This window comes from Rhinopithecus bieti, unplaced genomic scaffold (assembly GCF_001698545.2).
Source record: "Rhinopithecus bieti isolate Rb0 unplaced genomic scaffold, ASM169854v2 scaffold_11744, whole genome shotgun sequence".
Lineage (NCBI taxonomy): Eukaryota > Metazoa > Chordata > Mammalia > Primates > Cercopithecidae > Rhinopithecus > Rhinopithecus bieti.
The window spans coordinates 2,724,680-2,745,339 of record NW_016807094.1 but is presented as its reverse complement, the minus strand read 5'-3'; the positions used below and the strand labels follow the sequence as shown (position 1 = coordinate 2,745,339).

General features: G+C 41.7%; 1 protein-coding gene across 1 annotated transcript in view; it reads right to left on the bottom strand.

Annotated features, from left to right (window-relative positions):
• FAM3B (FAM3 metabolism regulating signaling molecule B) overlaps positions 1-20,660 on the bottom strand; it is a 51,082-nt gene that overhangs the window by 13,870 nt on the left and 16,552 nt on the right. Inside the window, exons 3-4 of the mRNA XM_017880241.1 lie at positions 7,231-7,354; positions 832-902 (exon numbers count right to left, since the gene is read on the bottom strand). Of these exons, the coding sequence (XP_017735730.1) occupies positions 832-902; positions 7,231-7,354 (195 nt within the window). The remainder of the gene's footprint in view (positions 1-831; positions 903-7,230; positions 7,355-20,660) is intronic.

The window sequence follows — 20,660 nt, the reverse complement described above, 5'->3', positions numbered from 1 at the left end:
AACCAGCTCAGCCCACAGAAACACCAGAGTCCCCTCAGCCAGGCCCAACCAGCTCAGCCCACAGAAACACCAGAGTCCCCTCAGCCAGGCCCAACCAGCTCAGCCCACAGAAACACCAGAGTCCCCTCAGCCAGGCCCACCCGCCTCATCCCACAGAAACACCAGACGCCCCCCTCAACCAGGCCCACCTGCCTCAACCCACAGGAACAGCAGAGCCCACTCAGCTTGTTCACTTCCTACTTTACAGTCTCCTTCAGGGCTGTCAGACTAGGAGCATTTTATCTCCATTTCCACAGCCCTCACGTCTCGGGGCTTTATGTCCACTCACTCATAGGGATGTTGTGGGAAACCCTTTCCTTCTCCTCTGGGCCCCTCAGTGGCAACTGTGAGAGAGCTTTTTTCCAGACCTAAGAGAAAGGCCGGGTTTTGTTTCCCATGAGGCTGCAGTGGCTTTTATCACACAGAAGTATGAGATGGTCTGTGGTCTCAGCCCCTAAGCAGACACTGGGACTCTGGGAGCAAACGAGAGGCTCAGTCCAGGACCACAGGTTGCACCCCTTTGGCGGCCCTTCTGGCTTTAACCCTACCTTTGGCCTATCCCTCTGTTTTTTCCTTTTTTAAAAATAAAGTCTATATTTGGTTTTCAGTTGCTTATTTGTTGTTAGAACCACAAATAATCTGTGAAGTGAGACTTGTAAAAATAATTGAATATATAATTTAAAAATGCATTAAAATATAAACCTAGCCTAAATCATGTGCAAAAGTCTTGAAAATCCAAGGTACCTTTGAAAATCTGACCAGAGAGCTTTCAGAGAAGTTTAAAGAAAATACTTAGTAACTTACAGTTGACAATGGCAATGTTTATTCCTCTGGCAACATTTCCCAGCTTTTCTCCCATGAGCCTGAAATGGAGCTAAGCATTAGTCAAGTACCAAGAGGTGTGCGACTCTCCCCACTCCACGAAGTCTTCCCCTGACCAAATGTCAGTCTCATCTGCTGTCCCCTACCTTTTCCTTGAAGGTCTGCACTGGCCTTGGTGCAGCTCCCGAGAACGCCACCCCCATGCTTACCCACACACATCTACTCCCAGTGTCTACAGACTCAGTCCGTCAGGGGACCTGGAATCTCAGGGCACCTGGACACTGCATTCAATCTTATAATTTAGACAAATGGCTAGGGTGAAGAAAAACCAAGATTTATTTAGCTCAGGCTCTTCACAGATGTACTTTTTTGTTAATTTATTATCTATTTATTGATTGAGGCAGGGTCTCACTCTGTCATCCAGACTGGAGGGCAGTTGTGCGATCTTGGCTTACTGCAACCTCTGCCTCTCAGGCTCAAACAATCCTTCCATCTCAGTCTCCCAAGTAGCTGGAACTACAAGCGTGCATCACTATAACTGGCTAATTTTTTGTAGAGATGGAGTTTTGCCATGAAGCTCAGGGCGGGTCTTGAACTCTTGGACTCAAGTGATCTGCCCGCTTCAGCCTCCCAAAGCACTGGGATTACAGACATGAGCCACTGTGCCCGGCTATGTCACTTAATTTTTAACCTTTAAATTGGAGAATATGAAATGCCAAATTCAAGAGATTGTGCCCTAAAATCAGGAAGACTAAATGACTTTCCTGGAGAGGGTAATTATTGCTGAAGATCACAGAAACTGTGTGTGTGCATGTTGTACATGTGCATTTTCCCATTGTCAAGTGTCAGAATCAATGACGTTAGCTTTATGAAAAGAATTTGGAAGTCTTCCTCCTTTCTCCATGCTTTGGAATAGTGAACACAAAACTTTAATATTCTGTTTTGACACCTTTACCTAAACTCCCCTATGAGTTTTCTAGGCTTAGTGCTTTTTGACAATTTTAGAGAATATTCCATAATAACTTGAAGCAGAAAGAACTTTCTGATAATAGAAAATTGGCTAATCTAAACCAACTCTCTAATAGAGAAAAACAGAAAACATGAGGCAAGTTTTATTGTTGCTGTTGTTAAAGATCTGGTTGTATACATTAGAGACCAAATAAGGTAGTAAAGAATTTCCCAGGCCAAGATCTGGGAAAAGACTAAATTTCAGGTTGGTAAGTCCAGCATTTAAAACTACTTTTAACCAAGGAGAATTTTCTGATTCCAGAAAAGGTGTGTAAGGATGTGAACAGTTCTTCTGACAACCATGTGAGCCAAGGGAACAGAATTTGGAAGGCAAGGTCAGGGCCATGTTAAATCTCCCACATCTTATTTGGGCTGAGGTCACAAAGGGTTGAATCCTGAAAGTGAGAGCAATCCAGAAATAAATCAGAGCTTGTATAAACTTCAGCCTAGCTTTTAGTCAACTAGGTGGCCCAGAAAATCTTTAACACTTATTCAGGTCATCCTGTTCTGCTAAAGGTTCCAGGTCCCTAGGAGAAGCAAAGACAATTCCTCAGAAGAAGATATCATCCCATGCCTCAATTTTTTTAAAAAAACGGTGCAAGATCATATGAAACCTGACATGTGAGGAAAGAAGCCAATGCACACAAGAGCCGATGGAACCAGCAGAAAACAGTGGATAACAGTGACGGACTCCCAGGCACACTAAATGGTTGTATACATTAGAGACCAAATAAAGTCTAAATGCTTAGTCTAAATTAGAGACAAAATGCTAGAGTTATCCAACTCAGACTTTAACCATATGTATTCAAAAACATGGTTGATAAAATTAAAAAATTTCAGAACTGAAAAGTACCAAAACTGACATGCTGATTTAAAAAAGAACCAGAATAAATTTCTAAAACTAAGATAATATAGTAACCTAAAATCAGTAGCGAATGAATGGGTTTGACAGCAGATTAGGCACAGTGGAAGAAAGAATCAGTGAATGGAAAACATCTCTGTCCATGATAAACAGCAGAGAGATAAACAAATGGAAAAGACAAAATAGACTGTAGGCTATAGAGAATATAGTAGTGATAAGGTCTAACATATGTTTCATTAAGAATCTCAGAAGAAGAGGAGAAAGTGAATGGGCAGAAGATACAAGAGCAGATAATTTGTTAAATTTGATGGACTTCAATATCTGCATATTTAAGAAACTCAAAAAAACTCCAAAGAAGATAAAACAACAAAAGACACACTGGGGTGCAAATGTTGAAAACCAAAGACAAGGAATCTCAAAGGTGACAGGGATGAGGGGAATAGGCAGTTACTTTCACAGTCGCAACAATAAGACTGTCAGCTGACTTCTCAAAAGGAAAATATAGAACCCAGAAGACAGTGGAATAGTACCTTGAATGTGCTGAAATAAAATAATGGCCAACACAGCCTGCAAAAGTATTTTTCAGGCCGGGCGCGGGGGCTCAAGCCTGTAATCCCAGCACTTTGGGAGGCCGAGGCGGGTGGATCACAAGGTCAGGAGATTGAGACCATCCTGGCTAACACGGTGAAACCCCGTCTCTACTAAAAAATACAAAAAACTAGCCGGGCGAGGTGGCGGGCGCCTGTAGTCCCAGCTACTCGGGAGGCTGAGGCAGGAGAATGGCCGTGAACCCGGGAGGCGGAGCTTGCAGTGAGCTGAGATCTGGCCAGTGCACTCCAGCTTGGGTGACAGAGCGAGACTCCGTCTCAAAAAAAAAAAAAAAGTATTTTTCAGGAACAAAGATGAAATAAAGATATTTCAAAGAAACATTAACTGGAAGGATTCACCATCAGCAGACCATGCTATTTTTCAGGAATGAAGATGAAATAAAGATACTTCAGAGAAACATAAACTGGAAGAATTCACCATCAGCAGAACATGCAGCAGCGTTTGCTCTGTGTCTTTTGCTGTAATAAACCTTACCTATAAGTGTAACATGTTATTGGGTCTTAGGAGTTTTTCTAGAGTATCACCGAATTTGAGGCTAGTTGTGAGAATCCTTCTGCAAAAAAACACTCAACAGAAATGTATGTGCATGTGCACCAAGAGACATAAACAGTACTGGGCATAATAACCCCAAACTGGGGAAAACTCAAATGTCATTCAACCATAGAGTGGATAACTGTAACATATTCATGCAATGCAATATGAGACAGCAATGAACATCTAAGAACAATAGCTACATCCAACAAGAAGGATAAATCTCAGACACAAAAGAGTATTTGGTTTACGATTCCATTTATACAAAGTCCAAAACAGACATTAAACAAATGTCTAATTAAATAACAGTATTTTGCAATGCATGCTAAGGCAGTAAAACTACCAAGCAAAGTGAGGAAATCAATCAACATCAAAAAAATCCAGGTTACCACTGGGCAGGAAGGAAAGAGGAAGTTGCGTTTGGGAAGGGGTACACAGAGGGCTTATGGAGAGATAAGTGATAGTCTATTTCTTAGCCAGGATGGTGGTTACACAAGTGTTCACCTTATCATAATTTATTACAAAATGATATATTCATCATAAGGTTATTCATTGCAGCATTATTGGTAATACCAAAATATATCAAACATCAGAAATGCCTATCAGCGCAGAACTAGTTGAATAAACTATGCCACATCCATGCTATGGAATACCACATATCAATAAAGAAAATGAGGAAAAGCCTTATGTACTGATATGGAGTAATCTCTATTAACTGTTAAGTGAAGAAAGCCGAAGTCAAAACAGTGTATAGAGTTTACCACCTTTTATGTAAGAAAGGATATATATGTGTGTGTACATATGAGTGTATATGTGTATACATGTGTATATATACATATATGTGCACATATTCATACACACATATACATATATATTCACATGTATACATGCACATATATACATGTATACAAAACATACATAGATATGTATTAATTATATATAGAGAGAGCTTATTTTTTGCCATTAAAAAATACTGGAAGAATAAATCAAAACTAATTTAAAATTAATGGAGATGGGAACAGGAGGTGGGGAGAAAAGGTGGAGAATACAGGGAAGATTTCTCTGAACCTCCCTTTTTGGAACTGTAATGTTCAAACATAATGCTGATTTCTGAACGACATAAATACATACACAAAATTAAATGAAACCCAAAGAAAACAGAAAAACCTAGCATTGAAAGCAAATGGAAATTAATCCAATGTAAAATCACTACAAGGAAAGTAATTATTTCATATGACTGTGGCCATTGCTATGAGTTGAATGTTTGTCACCTCTCAAAGCCATGTGGAAATTTCATTGCTGTTGCAACAATATTAAGAGGTGGGACATTTAGGAAGTGATTAGGCCATGACGACTCTGCCCTCCTGAATGGATTAATGCTGTTATCACAGGAGTGGGTGGGTTCCTTATAAAAGGACAACTTTGGCTGGGCATGGTGGCTCACACCTGTGATCCCAGCACTTTGGGAGGCTGAGGCAGGCGGATCACAAGGTCAAGAGATCAAGACCATCCTGGCCAACATGGTGAAACTCTGTCCCTACTAAAAATACAAAAATTAGCTGGACATGGTGGTGTGCGCCTGTAGTCCCAGCTACTCGGGAGGCTGAAGCAGGAGAACTGCTTAACCTGGGAGGCAGAGGTTGCATTGAGCCGAGATGGCACCACTGTACTCCAGCCTGGTGACAGAGAGAGACTCCGTCTCAAAAAAAAAAAAAAAAAAAAAAGACAACTTCAATCCCCTTTTGTCTCTCTCTCTCTCTCTCTCTGTCTGCTGGAGCTGGGACACCCTTCTACTTCTCCTACCTTGAACATGAGAACTCCAGGCTCTCCAGCCTTTAGACTCCAAGACTGACACCAGCAGACCCCCCCATCTCCTATTGATTTTCAAACTAAGAATTACACCATCTGCCTCTCTGGTTCTGAGGCTTTGGTACTTGGACTCAGCCAAGTTACCAGCATCCCAGGGTCTCCAGCTTGCAGATGGCCTGTCATGGGACCTCTTGGCCTCCATAATTGCATAAGCCAATTTCCCTAATAAATAAATCCACTTTCCTTTCTCTTCCTACCTCCCACCACCATTGGCTCTGTCTGTCTGGAGAGCCTTGATTAATATAGACATCTGACTCTTTATACCCTTTATAAAATATTTTTAAACCTGTAAGGAACTGCAAACAACATTGTTTAACTTCGCTCAGTAGTTGTATTGTTAGTAGTCCTGGTATTGTAATTTGAAGGCAAAGGTTAATAGTACTAGGAACCAAGATTCTCAGTGTAAGGGAAGAGTTAAAATGTAAAATCAAAGAACTTAAGGGGGTAAGACTCCTGCACTGTTGAATTTGAATTGTAAATGCTAATATAAATTTATGATTTAGAAACAAATGCATTGCTTGGTTCTGTCCACTAAAAGTGCCCATGGGTGTCTAGATCTCAGTTTCTAAATACCATGTCCCATTAAGGAACTGTCCTTTTAGAGAAATGGCTGATTTCAGTCTGAACAAAGAAAGACTCGGCTGAGCTTAGCTGTGCTATAAATTAAGGAAGCATTAAAAAAACAAAAAACAAAAAACAAACAAACAAAAAAAAGGCCCACTCAAGAAGAAACAGATAACTTAAGTAGTGCTGTACTTATTACATCAATTAAATTTGCAGTTAAAAACCTCAAAACAAACCCCTCCAGGCCTGGATGACTTTGTTGGGAAATCACACCAAATATTTAACGAAGAAATAATACCAATCCTATATGGATTTTCCCAAAATATTGAAGAAGTGTGAAGTATGGACTGCAAACAGAAACAATACCTACTTTAATCCAGGAGGGTGAGGATCATAAAATAAAACTAAGAAACTATCAGCTGAATTTTCATATTCCCATGACTTTGAAGGACTCTGCCACATATTCAAAGTAAAGTAGTCTAACTTTGCTTTTTAAAGTAGTCTAACTTTGTTCAGAGCCCACCTGGCCCTGAACACCCCTGAAGCTCCCATGCCCCACGTCCCCCACATGCCTTTCACTGCATCACTACTGATCCCTACTCAGATCCCAGAGTAGTTGTCTATCATCACCCACAGAACCCTCAGGGCTGTGCTCACTTCAGATTTAAATCCTAAGTATAACTGCAGTCAAATGAAACAGTAAAACCATTCAACACAGGACACATACAGCCGTTAGAGACAATCAGCTCCTTCCCTGATGAATACAGCAGAGCTTTCTCATTTCCACTTGGATGCTCTCAGCCTTTTGCCTGAGACCAACGACATATGGTTCTCTCCTATGGGCAGAAATGCTGCTTGGTCAGCCTCAGAGAAGGTGGAAGAATCAGTAGGATAGCTTTATTTTCCTTCTAAACACTGGTACTTACAGGTTATCCTCAAAGCAGATTTTGGCGTACTTGTTTATCCCACCTCCGCTGAGTAACCTGTAGGCATAGGTGTCAGATGGGCAGGGAGTCCAGTGGTCACATTTTTGCCTTTTGGGGACTGGGACTGTAATGAATAAGAAAGTATATAGCCGTTAACATCCCACAGTAATTTGCAGACGCACCTGCTGCTTGGTGGAGAGCACCAGCACTTCATACCAGAAACTCCAAGCAGCAGTGGGAAAACCTGAGGGGAAGGGTTTCCAGACTTCACTGAGAATTCCCCTAAAGACACAAAGCTCACTGAATCTGATTTTATTTTAAAGTGACAAATAAGCAAAGAGAGAGAGGGATACGGAGTAGCGTAAAAATTTCAAAAGGGCTGGGAATCACTGCCCATGGCTGCCCATTGTGACATTCTTGGTGGGCAACGTAATTTGCAGTACAATAAAAGAAAGATTACAGGGGTCTAAGAGAGCTGGTGAGCAAAGACAGTCCTCTGTGGAGCATCTATAAAGCGTCCACATCTACACAGCCTTAGACACCTTAAACACACACATCACACAACATGCCACAGACACTATAAATACACACACCATACATAACATACAACACATCACATACTCAACACACTGACACACACAACACACATGCATACACACACACCACATGATGTATCACACACACACACCACACCATACACAGCACACATTCACACACATCATACAACATACTGCACATCTCACACACCATGTACTCACCACACACATATGCACACCATACCATATAGACACACACACTGTACATGTACACACACACACCACACCACTCCCACACACATTCCCCCCCAACACACACCATATCACACACAGACACATACACACTCTATACCACACACCTACACCTGACCACCACAGCTGACCCACTCTCCTTTCACTTGAGTGTGAGGAACTGAGCTTTTTGCCCAGGATGCTATGATGTCAGATCTTGGCATCAGCATCCTTATTTCACAGTTGTCAGAAATTTGGGAAGATTGAGGGACCTGAGGCTGGAATGCGAGGAGCCCACCTGGCCCCGAACACCCCTGAGGCTCCCATGTCCCAACAGCCCCCACACATCGTTCACTGCATCACTACTGATCCCACTCAGATCCCAGAATAGTTGTCTATCATCGCCCACAGAACCCACAGGGCTGTACTCACTTCAGATTTAAATCCTAAGTCTGCAGAAAGGAATTCAGAAAGAACTCTCTCACCTTAAGTTTGAGTAGAGACTTGGCTCTATTTTATGAATTACTGTACTCTTAGCACCTTAAACTAAGAAGTATAGTCAGCAAAATGGTAGATTATACATAAAAGATCACAAGTAAAGAATCAAAGTATACCACTATAGAAAACCATATAATCAGAAACAAAGACAGTAAGACAGGAAGAAAGGAAAAAAGGATCTACAAAACAACCAGGAAACAATAAACAAAATGGAAGCAGTAAAGCCTTATCTATCAATAATTACCTCAAATGTAAATGGATCAAATTCTCAAAAGATATAGATTAGCTTGATGGATTTAAAACAAACACAAAACAAGACCCAACTACATGTTGCCTACAGGAGACTCACTTCACCTTTAAAAAATGTATAGATTGAAAATGAAAGGATGGAAAAAATATTCCATGCAAATGGAAACCAAAAGAGAGCAGGGATAGCTATATTTACATCAGTTTAAACAGACTTTAAGTCAAACTTTGAAAAAAGGCAAAGATAGTAATTATATGATAATAAAGGAGTGAATTCATCAAGAAGACATAATTGTGTGTGTGTGCGTGTGTGTGTGTGTATATATATATATATACATATGCACCAAACATCAGAGCATCTAAATGCAAAAATTAAGAGAGCTGAAGGCAGAGATAAACTGTAATACAATAATAGTAGTGGATGTCAATATCCCATTTTCAACAATAGATCAGCCAGGCAGAAAATTATTTAAAAATTAAATTTTGTCTTAGTCTGTTCAGGCTGTTTTAAAAAAATACCTTAGGCTAGGTAATTTGTAAATAACACAAATTTGTTTCTTAAACTTCTTGTTGTTTTTGAGATGGGAGTCTCACTCTGTTGCCCAGGCTGGAGTGTGGTGGCATGATCTCAGCTCACTGCAACCTCTGCCTCTCAGGTTCAAGCGATTCTCCTGCCTCACCCTCCCAAGTAGCTGAGACTACAGGCACGCATCACCACATCTGGCTAATTTTTGTCTTTTTAGTAGAGATGGGGTTTTGCCATGTTGGCCAGGCTGGTCTTGAACTCCTGACCTCAGGTGATCTACCCACCTCAGCCTCCCAAAGTGCTGGAATTACAGATGTGAGCCACCGTGCCTGGCCTATTTCTTAAACTTCCAGAGGCTGGGAAATCCAAGGTCAGTGTGCTAGCAGACACAATGTCTGATGAGGGCCCATTTTTCATAGATTGCACCTTGTTGCTGTGTCCTGACATGGTGGAAAGGGGCAAACATACCCCCTTCAATCTCTTTTATAAGGGTGTTAATACCATTACTAGGGGCTCTAATCCCATTCATAAGTCTTCATGTCTTACTTTCCACAAGGCCATACCTCTTAATACTATCAGATGAGTGATGAGGTTTCAACATATAAATACTGATGGGACATCAACACTCAGCATAGAAGACTTGAATTGCTCTTTACACCAAATGCATCTAATAGACATATACAGAGCATTCCATTCAGCAGCAACAAAATATCCATGATTCTCAAGCACACATGGAATATCTTCCGGGACAGACCATATATTAGGTCACAAAACAAAGCTTAACAAATGTAAGAAAACTGAAACAGCATCAAGTATCTTTTCCTACTACCATGGCATGAAACTAGAAATCAATAATAGGAGTATATTAGGCCATTATCCCATTGCTATAAAGAAATACCTGAGACTGAGTAATTTATAAAGAAAAGAGATTTAATTGGCTCATGGTTCTGCAGGTTGTACAGGAAGCATGGTGCTAGTATCTGCTTAGCTTCTGGGGAGGCCTCAGGAAACTTAAATCATGGTGGAAGGCAAAGTGGGAGCATGGCCAGAGCAGGAGCAATAGAGAAGGAGGGTGGGAAGGAGGTGCCACACACTTTTAAACAACTGGATCTCATGAAAATTCACTATCATGAGCACTGCATCAAGGGGATGGTGCTAAACCATTCATGAGGCATCCACTCCTATGATCCAAACACCTCCCACCATGCCCCACCTCCAACAACAGGGATTAAAATTTGACATGAGATTTGTTGGGGACATAAATCCAAATCATATCATTTTGCCCCTGGTCCCCCAAACATCTTGTCCTTCTCACATTGCAAAATACAATTATGCCTTCTCAATAGTCCCCCAAAGTCCAAAATCATTCCAGCATTAACTCAAAAGTCCAAAATCCCAAGTCTCATCTGAGATAAGGCAAATCTCTTCCACCTACAAGCCTGTAAAAATCAAAAGTTATTTACTTCCAAGACACAATGGAGTTACAAGCATTGGGTAAAATATTCCCATCTTAAAAGGGAAAAATCAGCCAAAAGAAAGAGGCTACAGGCCCCACACGAGTCCAAAACCCAGCAGGGCAGTTATCAAATCTTAAAGCTCCAAAACAATCTCCTTTTACTCCATGTCTCACATCCAGGGTATGCTGGGGTGACGGGTGGACTCTCAAGGCCCTGGGCAACCAGTCTCACCCCAGTGGCTTTGCAAGGCTCAGTCCCTGAGGCTGCTCTCACAAACTGGCATTAAGTTTCTGTGGCTTTTCCATGCTGAGGGTGCAAGCTGCCAGGATCTGCCACTCTGGGGTCTGGAGGATGGTAGCCCTCTTCTCACAGCTCCACTAGGCAGTGCTCCAGTGGGAACTAGTGTGGGGGCTCAAACCCCACATTTCCCCTTTGCACTATTCTAGTAGAGGTTCTGCTCCTGCAGCGGCTTCTGCTTGAGCACTCAGGATTTCCCATATATTCTCTGAAATCTAGGTAGAGGCTCCCAAGGATTAACTCTTGCATTCTGTGCACCTGCAGCCTTAATATCATGTGAACGCCCCCCAGGCTTATGGCCTGAACCCTCTGAAGCAGCAGCTTCAGCCGTACCTGGGCCCCTTTGAGCCATGGCTGAAACTAGAGCTGCTGAGATGCAGGGAACAGTGTCTAGAAGCTGAACAGGTTAGTGGGGCCCTGGGGCTGACCCATGAAACCATGCTGTATTCTTAAACTTCTGGGCCTGTGTGACAAGAGGGGCTGCTGCAAAGGTCTTTGAAATGCCTTTGGGGCCTTTTTCCCATTGTCTTGGTTAATAGCACTAGGCTTCTTTTTACTTATGTAAATTTCTGCAGCCTGCTTGAATTCCTCCTGTGAAAATAGGCTTTTCTCTTTTACCACATGGCCAGGCTGTACATTTTCTGCACTTTTATGCTCTGCTTCCCCTTTAAATATAAGTTCCAACTTTAGGTCACTTCTTTGCTCACACTTATGAGCACAGGTTACTAGAAGCAGCCAGGTCATATCTTAAATGCTTTGCTGCTTAGAAATTTATTCCATCAGATACCCTAAATCATCAGTCTCAAGTTCAGAGTTCCACAGATCCCTAGGTCAAGGGCACAATGCAGCCAAGCTCTTTGCTAAGGCACAATAAAAGTGACCTTTGCTCCATTTCCCAATAAGTTCCTCATTTCCATCTGAGACTTCTTCAACCTGGCCTTCACCATCCACCTCATTATCAGCATTTTGGTCACAACCATTCAACTAGTCTCTAGGAAGTTCCAAACTTTCACTCATCTTCTTGTCTTCTGAGCCTCCAAAGTTTTCCAATCTCTGCCTGTTATCCAGTTCCAAAGTTGCTTCCTCATTTTCATATATCTTTATAGCAATGCTCCACTCCTATGTACCAATGTTCTGTATTAGTCCATTCTTGCACTGCTATAAAGAAATATCTGAGATTGGGTAATTTAGAAAGAAAAGGGTTTTAATTGGCTCACAGTTCCACAGCCTGTACAGGAAGTATAATGCTAGCATCTTCTCAGCTTCTGGGGAGGCCCCAGGAAACTTATAATCATGGCAGAAGCCAAAGGGGTAGCAGGCATATCACATGGCCAGAGCAGAAGCAAGAGAGAGAAGAGGGAGGTACCACACATTTTTGAACAACCAGATCTCGTGAGAACTCACTCATTATCATGAGAACAGTACCAAGAAGATGGTGCTAAACCATTCATAAGAAATCCATTCCCATGAGCCAGTCACATTTCACCAGGCCCCATCTCCAACACTGAGGATTACAATTCAACATGAGATTTGGTGAGGACATGGATTCAAGCCATATCAGAAAGTAATTTCAGAAAATTCACAAATATGTAGAAATTAAATAACATTGGCTTCTGAACAGCCAATGGATCAAAGAAGAAATTAAAAGGGAGATTAAAAACTATCTTGAGACAAAAAAATAAAAAAATAAAACCAGAAACACAACAAATCAAAACTTATGAGATACAGTAAAACAGTTCTAAGAGGAGTTTATAGTAATAAATGCATACATTAAAAAAAGGTCTCACATAAACAACCTAAGGTTATACATCAAGAAACTAGAAAATGAAGAACAAAGTAAGCCCAAAGTTAGCAGAAGGAAAAAAATGACAACAATCATAACAAATACATGAAATGGAGCCTAGAAAAACAATAGAAAAGGTCATAAAAACAGACTTGGTTTTTTGAAAAGAGATAAAATCGACAAACCTTTAGCTAGACTAAGAAAAAAAGAAAGAGAAGACTCAAATAAAATCAGTAATGAAAGAGCAGACATTACCACTGATACCACAGAAACACTGAAGTATCGTAAGAGACTATTGTGAACAATTATACACCAAAAAAAGGAATAGACCAATAAATGTAAGGAGACTAAGTCAGTAATAGAAAGTCTTCATTAAAAAAAAAAAAAAAAAAAATTCCCAGGACCAGATGGCTTCATGGCTGAATTTTACCAACCAATTCAAGAACTAATACCAACTAATTTCAAACTCTTCCAAAAAACTGAAGAGGAGGGAATGCTTTCAAATTCATTTTATGAGGCCAGTATTATCCTGATACCAAAGCCAGACAAGGGCACTACAGGAAAATAAAAGTGTAGGTCAATATCCCGGATGAACATAGATGCCAAATTCCTCAACAAAATATTAATACTAGCAAATTGAATTCAACAAGACATTAAAAAAATCATTCACCATGTGTATTAGTCCATTCTTGCATTGCTATAAAGAAATGTCTAAGATTGTGTAATTTATAAAGAGGTTTAATTGGCTCATGGTCCTGCAGGCTTTACAGAAAGCTTGGTGCTGGCATCTGCTTAGCTTCTAGGGAGGCCTCAGGAAGCTTACAATCACAATCATGGTGGAAGGTGAAGGGGAGCAGGCATGTCACATGGTGAAAGTAGGAGTAAGTGAGATAGAGTGGCAGGGGGAGGTGCCACACACTTAAATTACCAGATCTCACAAGAACTCACTATCGCAAAGGCAGCACCAAGCTGTAAAGGATGCACCCTCATGATCCAAATATCTCCCCCTCCAGGCTCCACCTCCAGCATTGGGAATTACAATTCCAAATGAGATTTGGGCAGGGCCAAATATCCGAACTAAATCACCATGACCAAGAGGGACCTATCCTTGCAAGGACAGATGCAAGGATGATTCAACATACACAAATCAATAATGTGATATACCACATCAACAGAATGGACAAAAGCTGTATGAGAATGTCATATGGTTTAGACAGAAAGTAGAAGAAAAGAATTTGACAAAATTGAAATCCTTTCATGATAATGTTCCTTAACACAATAAAGACCACATATGAAAAGCCCACAGTGAACATCATAATATCAACTCAAGTTAATGGGGAAAGGACAGTCCCTTCAATAAATGATATTGGGAAAACTGGATCTCCATATGCAGAAGAATGAAATTAGAACCTCATCTCATACCACATAAAAAAGTCAACTCAAAATAAATTGGCAACTTAAACATCAGACCTGAAAATACGAAATCACTAGATAAAATATAAGGGAAAAGCTCCATGATGTTGGTTTGGGCAATGATTTGGGGAATATGCCCTAAAAATATAGGCAACACAAGCAAAAATTGGCAAAGGGAATTACATCAAACCAAAAAGTTTCTGCACAGCAAAGGAAACGATCAACGGAGTGAAGAGACAACCTACAAAATGGGGGAGAATATTTGCAAAGTGTAAATCTGGTAAGTGATTAATATTCAAAACATATAAGGAACCCAAACAACCAATAACAAGAAAACAAATAAAAAACCTGATTGAAAAATGGGTAAAGAACTTGAATAAAGATTTTTCCAAATAAGACATACAAATAACTAAAATGTATATGAAAACATGTTCAATATTACTAATAATCAGGGCAATGCAAATGCATGATGAGATACCAGCTCACACCGGTTAGAATGGCTATTCCTAATAACAGGAAAGATAATGAGTGTTGGTGAAGATGTGGAGCAAAGAAAACCCTATATGCTATTGGCGGGAATGTAGGTTAGTATAACCATTATGGAAAAACAGTATGGAGATTCCTCAAATAATTAAAAGTAGAATATATGATTCAGCAATCTCACATCTGAGCATACATCCAAAGGATATGAAATCAGTATGTCAAAGAGAGATCTGCACTCCCAGGTTCACTGCAGCATTATTCACAATAGCCAAATACGGAACCAACCTACGTGCCCATGGATGAAAGAATGAATAAGGAAAATGTGGTATAACAGAGTGCACGATAGAATGCTATTCAGCCTAAAAGAGAAGGAAATCCTGCCATTTGTGACAATGTAGATGAATGTGGAGGACAGTATGCTAAGAGAAACAACACACCCACAGAAAGACAAACACCACGTGTTCTCACCTACATGTGGAATCTAAACAAGTTGAACTCATAGAAGCAGAGTAGGATGGTGAGAGGAGGATGGTACTTACCAGAGGCCAGAGGTTCAGGGTTTGGGAAGATGTTGGTCGAAATGCACAAAGTTTCAGCTACACAGGAGGAATAAGTTCAACAGATCTATTGCACATCATAGTGACTACAGTTAATAACAATATACAGTGGTCTTCCTGTCATTCACAAAGGGTACATTCCAAGATGCCAAGTGGATGCATGAAGCCACAAATAGTACAGAACCCTATATATACCAGTTGGGTATCCCTTCTCCAAAATGCTTGGGACCAGCAGTGTTTCAAATTTTTTTGGATTTTGGAATGTTTGCATTATGCTTACCAGTTGAACATCCCAAATCTGAAAATCCCAAATCCAAAACCCTCCGATGAATATTTCTTTGGAGTGTCATGTCGCTGCTCAAAAAGTTTTAGATTTTGAAGCATTTCAGGTTGTATGTTTTCAAATTTGGGATGCTCTACCTATATTATTATTATTTTTTTCCTATACAGACATACCTGTGATAAAGTTTAGTTTACAAATTAGGCAGAGTAAGAGATTAACAACAATTAACAATACAGTTTAATTTATAAATTAGTTGGAGCAAGAGATTAACAACTAACTCTAATAAAGTTACATGAATGTGGTCTCTCGCAAAACATCTTACTGTATTTACTGAAATTCTTAGCAAATTCAGCAAATGATTTTTTTCTTTCCTTATGAAATCGAGAGCTTTCACCTTTTCACTTAAAGAAAGTACTTTCCAGCTGGGCGTGGTGGTTCATGCCTGTAATCCCACACTTTGGGAGGCTGAGATGGGCAGATCACCTGAGCTCAGGAGTTCGAGACCAGCCTGGCCAACATGGCAAAACCCTGTCTCTGCTAAAAATACAAATATTAGCCATGCATGGTGGTGAGCACCTGTAATCCCAGCTACTTGGGAGGCTGAGGCAGGAGAATCACTCGAACTCGGGAGGCGGAGGTTGCAGTGAGCCAAGATGGCGCGACTGCACTCCAGCTTGGGTGACAGAACACGACTTCATCTCAAAAAAAAAGGAAGAAAGCAAGCAAGCAAGCACTTTCCGGCTTCTCTTTGGCATATCCAAGTTGCCAGCACCTCTACTCCTGCTCTGTGGAGCTATTATTCAGTAAAATAAAGGTGACTTGAACACAGATACTCTGACAGTCAATCCGATGACCAGGCTGGCTCCTAAGTGACTAATAGGCAGGGAGTGTGTACAGCACCCAGATGCTGGACAAAGGGAGGATTCACGTCCCCCGTGGGATAAGGCAGGACAAGGAGAGAAGGTGTGAGATTACAACACACTAATCAAAATGGCACACAATTTAAAACATATACATTGCTTTTTTCTGGGGTTTTCCATTTAGTACATTTGCACTGTGAATGGCCAAGGGTAAGTGAAATCACAGAAAGCAAAACCACAGATAAGTAGGGGGAACTACTGCATTGTATACACGAAAATCACCATTAGAGTAGATTTTAAGTGTTTCATCACATAAAAATGTTAAATATGTGAGGTGATGCATGTTAAGTGGCTTGATTGGGCCATTCCACAATGTATACGTATATCAACACATGCTGTCAATGAATTAATTAAAGATAAAAGCTATCATGACCAGGGCAAACAGCACTGGTGCTGGAAGGGCCTGCTGGAGAAAACTGGGCACAGAGAGGTGCTGTGACATCAGAGCAAGCTGTCAGGGTCGAGCCGGACGTGGTCTGGGTTTCTTGGTGACCACAGTCCTCCATCCCCAGTAGGTGAAAACACAGAGCTCTCCCGTGAGTGCTCACACCAATCCTGAAGGCTGGCTCCCTCCTTCAGATCTTTTTCCTCGCCGACCCCATCTCATCTCAACACTCCAGCCCACCCCAGTACCACCCAGCCCCACTCCCTGTTTTATTTTATTCTTCTTAGCAGTTAACACTCAATAGCCTACAGTTTCTTTTCCCTTTTTAAAAATACTCAGCTGGGCACGGTGGCTCAGGCCTGTAATTCCAGCACTTTGTGAGGCCAAAGCGGGTGGATCTCCTGAGGTCAGGAGTTTGAGACCAGCCTGGCCAATGTGGTTAAACTTTTCAAACAATTAACTTAATGTTTTTGTTTTGTTTTGTTTTTTGTCAATTTCCAGATACCTAAATTTAAAGCAAGTGTCCAATTGCTCACATGAAAACGTGCTATAAATAGACTATTTTTCCACTGTTTCTAGAGTTTTAGACACTCTGCATTTTCTTTTTTCAATTTAATAATTACACTCATTACTTAGGTATTCGCCTGAAAATACACTGAATATAGCATTTGAAAATGTAACTAACAGTTTAAAAATAGGTGTGTCCTGGTTCCCAACTTTGCAGACATCCTGTGTATGCAAATTCATGTATTCTCTCAATTCAGAGAGAATACACGAATGGGAATACTCAGGAATCCTCCCTGGAGCCCGTGCTCCCCTTTAGCGTCAGCGACCTGTTCCCTTCACAAGCGCACAGACCTGTCCGCTTTCCCGTGGGCAGTGCTGTTCTCAGCACGGCAGCTCCACGGTTTGTTTAACCAGGACCTGCTCTCAGAGACTTATGAACTGTGTCTCAGAAACACTTCCAGGTCTTTTTGTCATCATCAGGATACTGCAGGGAGTAAACTCGATACAGAATCCTCTCAGCTGGAGGATGAAGAGGATGTGCGCCTCTAAACAGACACGCTGTGCATGCTGACAGGTGTGGTACGCTTACTCACAGAGGTGGATGGCATGCCACATCCATGGCCCTGATGGTTCCTAAAAGATAAAACCACCTCTGCATCCTGGAGGGTATGGTCATTAGGACAACAGTATGGCAGCAGCTTAGCACAAGAGGTAGCAAGGGGAGATGGAAAAGGTAGTTTTACTTTGTGGTGAAGCCAGCTGAACCATTATAAGTGGGCAAACAGGATCTGAAGACACCGCAAAGGAGGCAAAGAGAAGATCCCCACCATGAGGGTATGAAACTAGAAATTAATCACAGGAGTAATTTCAGGAAATCTACAAATACGTAGACATTTAACAACATGTTCCTGAACAACCAATGGATCAGAGAAGAAATTAAAATGGATCAGAGAAGAAATTAAAAGGGAAATTAAAAAATATCTTAAGACAAACAGAAATGGGAACACAAGATGAATAAGGCAGCGTCTCTTTGCAACTAAACTGGTGTAAATATCTGGTCCTCATATTTCTCCAGTCTCTACTAACCTTTGGGATGATTCTGGCTCCTGTGCAAGTCACATGTTCTGGTCAATAAATCTCAAAAGCAATATAGGAAGCAGAGAGAAGTTAAGCCTAAATAACAAAGTTAAACCTTTAACTAACGAGGGAGGAGAGGATAACAAAGCCAAGGAGTACTTCTTTCCAGAAATGGTGGAAAGATTTATAAAATAATCCGTGTTTTGTGATTTAGCTAAGGGTTGTGCCTGCAAACGTATCGAATAACAGTTTTGACCTAAAAATACATTTTTCATTCTGAAACCAGCAGTAAATGCTTTCCAGGTAAAGTTGATTTCAGATGCATTAAATATTTCTTTTATAAGCACCCTGGGAGGCCGAAGGGCCACAGGGTACCTGGGCCTTCCTCCCACCTGACATCTGCATTCTTTGTTTCCTAGCTTTCCATGGCTCTGGCACCAACAGGCACTGGGAGCCTTTGCAATGATCAAACGGCACCAGGCCTGGCCTCAATCCCATGACAGGTTCCCAAGGCAGGAGCAGCAGCTTCTAAACTTAGGTGGAGGGAAAGGAGGAGCTTGGGTGAGAAGAGTCCCAACTGGAGAACAGTGGGCTGAGTTCTAGCCTAACTTGTTCCTGTCCCTCCTCCTGCCTCAGGGGCTGGGGCTTAGGGTGCACAGGCCTACACAGGCCTGCCCAGTACTCCACCCTTGGACCCAGGACACTCACCCAAAGGGCTGGTGCTGGAGTCTCCAGCAGGGCCATTGTGGGGGTCCCATAGGGATGCTCTGCCCAGGGACTCCTCCTATGGGATCAGCAGCAGAACGAGCAGATCCCCACTACAGGGCCTGGCAGCCCAGCAGCTAGGAGCATGGCCTCCTCCCCAGCTTCTAGACTTGCAGCCCCTGGAGCTCTGCAAAGTGAGAGTCCTGTTTCGTGCGGACATGTGCAGGCGTGCTTTCCAGAAGGGAGGCGTTTGATGTGCCTCATATCCTCCAGGGAGTATGTGGCTTTAGTGACTAAGGATGACACCCAGATGGGCCTTTGTGTTTCCTCACAGGGCCTGGGAGTGGGCAGGGAACCCATGTGTCATTAAAAAAAAGAGTCAGTAGGCTTTCCGAGTCCTTCATCCATTTCCCAGAAGCACAAAGTATCACCACGTGAATGAAGAAAGACGATCATGTTCCTAACTCAGTGTGGGGTTGGAGGGTGGGCACAGCTCCTGGGAAAACACAGTTCTTTCCAAACCCCGCCTGGAGAACCACATCAAGGTCTTCCGTGTTTTTCCTGGAATTCCTTCCCGCAAACACTCAAAAGGTAAAGTTCCTGTGGCTAACGTAGAAGCCAGTGTCCCAGCCAGGGAGAACAGTGGACCTTCTATTTAGTCTCCTGTTTTTTATGCCTCATGAAAAGCTGGCTTGTTTAAGAGTGAAAGCCTCCAGCAGCGACACCATTCCCTAAGATGCAGTCGACCTTCTGCTGTCAGTTTCAGTCTAAGAAATTATTCTCTTGCTGAGGAAAATCCACCTGATTCCTCATCCTTATGGGCAACTCCTGGTTTATAATACGATAGCTACTTTACCCAGCTCTGAAAGTAGCGACAGCAATGAGAACCTAGCTATGGAGCTTGCGCAGCCTTGCGTCTGGACTCTCCTGGTGGCTTTCCCCAGATGTGCTGTAACCACAGGAATGTGTAGACTGGGACTTGGAAGAGTGGAGAGGAGGTTTTATGAAATTCAGATACAAATCACAAAGAACCTTAGATTTAAAGGAAACCATAACGACTGCTTAGTTCCAGGACGATCAAATTTGGCTCTGTATGAAGCCAAGTTTAAAACATTAAAATAAATACAGGTTCTTAGTGTCCACCCTGGACCTAGGGAGCTTTGAATTTCCCAGAGTGGGGTCCAGGAATCTGCCTTTTAAAAATACTTCCTGATTTGGGAACAATGATATTTTAACTCCTATAAACGAGGAAGATTATTCCAGAGGGTAGGAGATCCATGCAAAGTCACTAGAAATATCGAGTCATGAAATAAGATCCTGTCAATATAGACCAGGCAAACAAAGGAGGTGGCTGTTTGCATACGGCATTTTGACCATTTCAATTACCTCATTGTTCTATAGGAGATTAAAAGTCCAGTCTGCAAAAACCAAAGACCAGAAGCCATCAAAGAGTGTTTGTTTCTCTGCTAATCAATGCTGATTATTTATTAGGTGCTTCTGAGTCCAGCGAAGGTAGTATGGCTGGG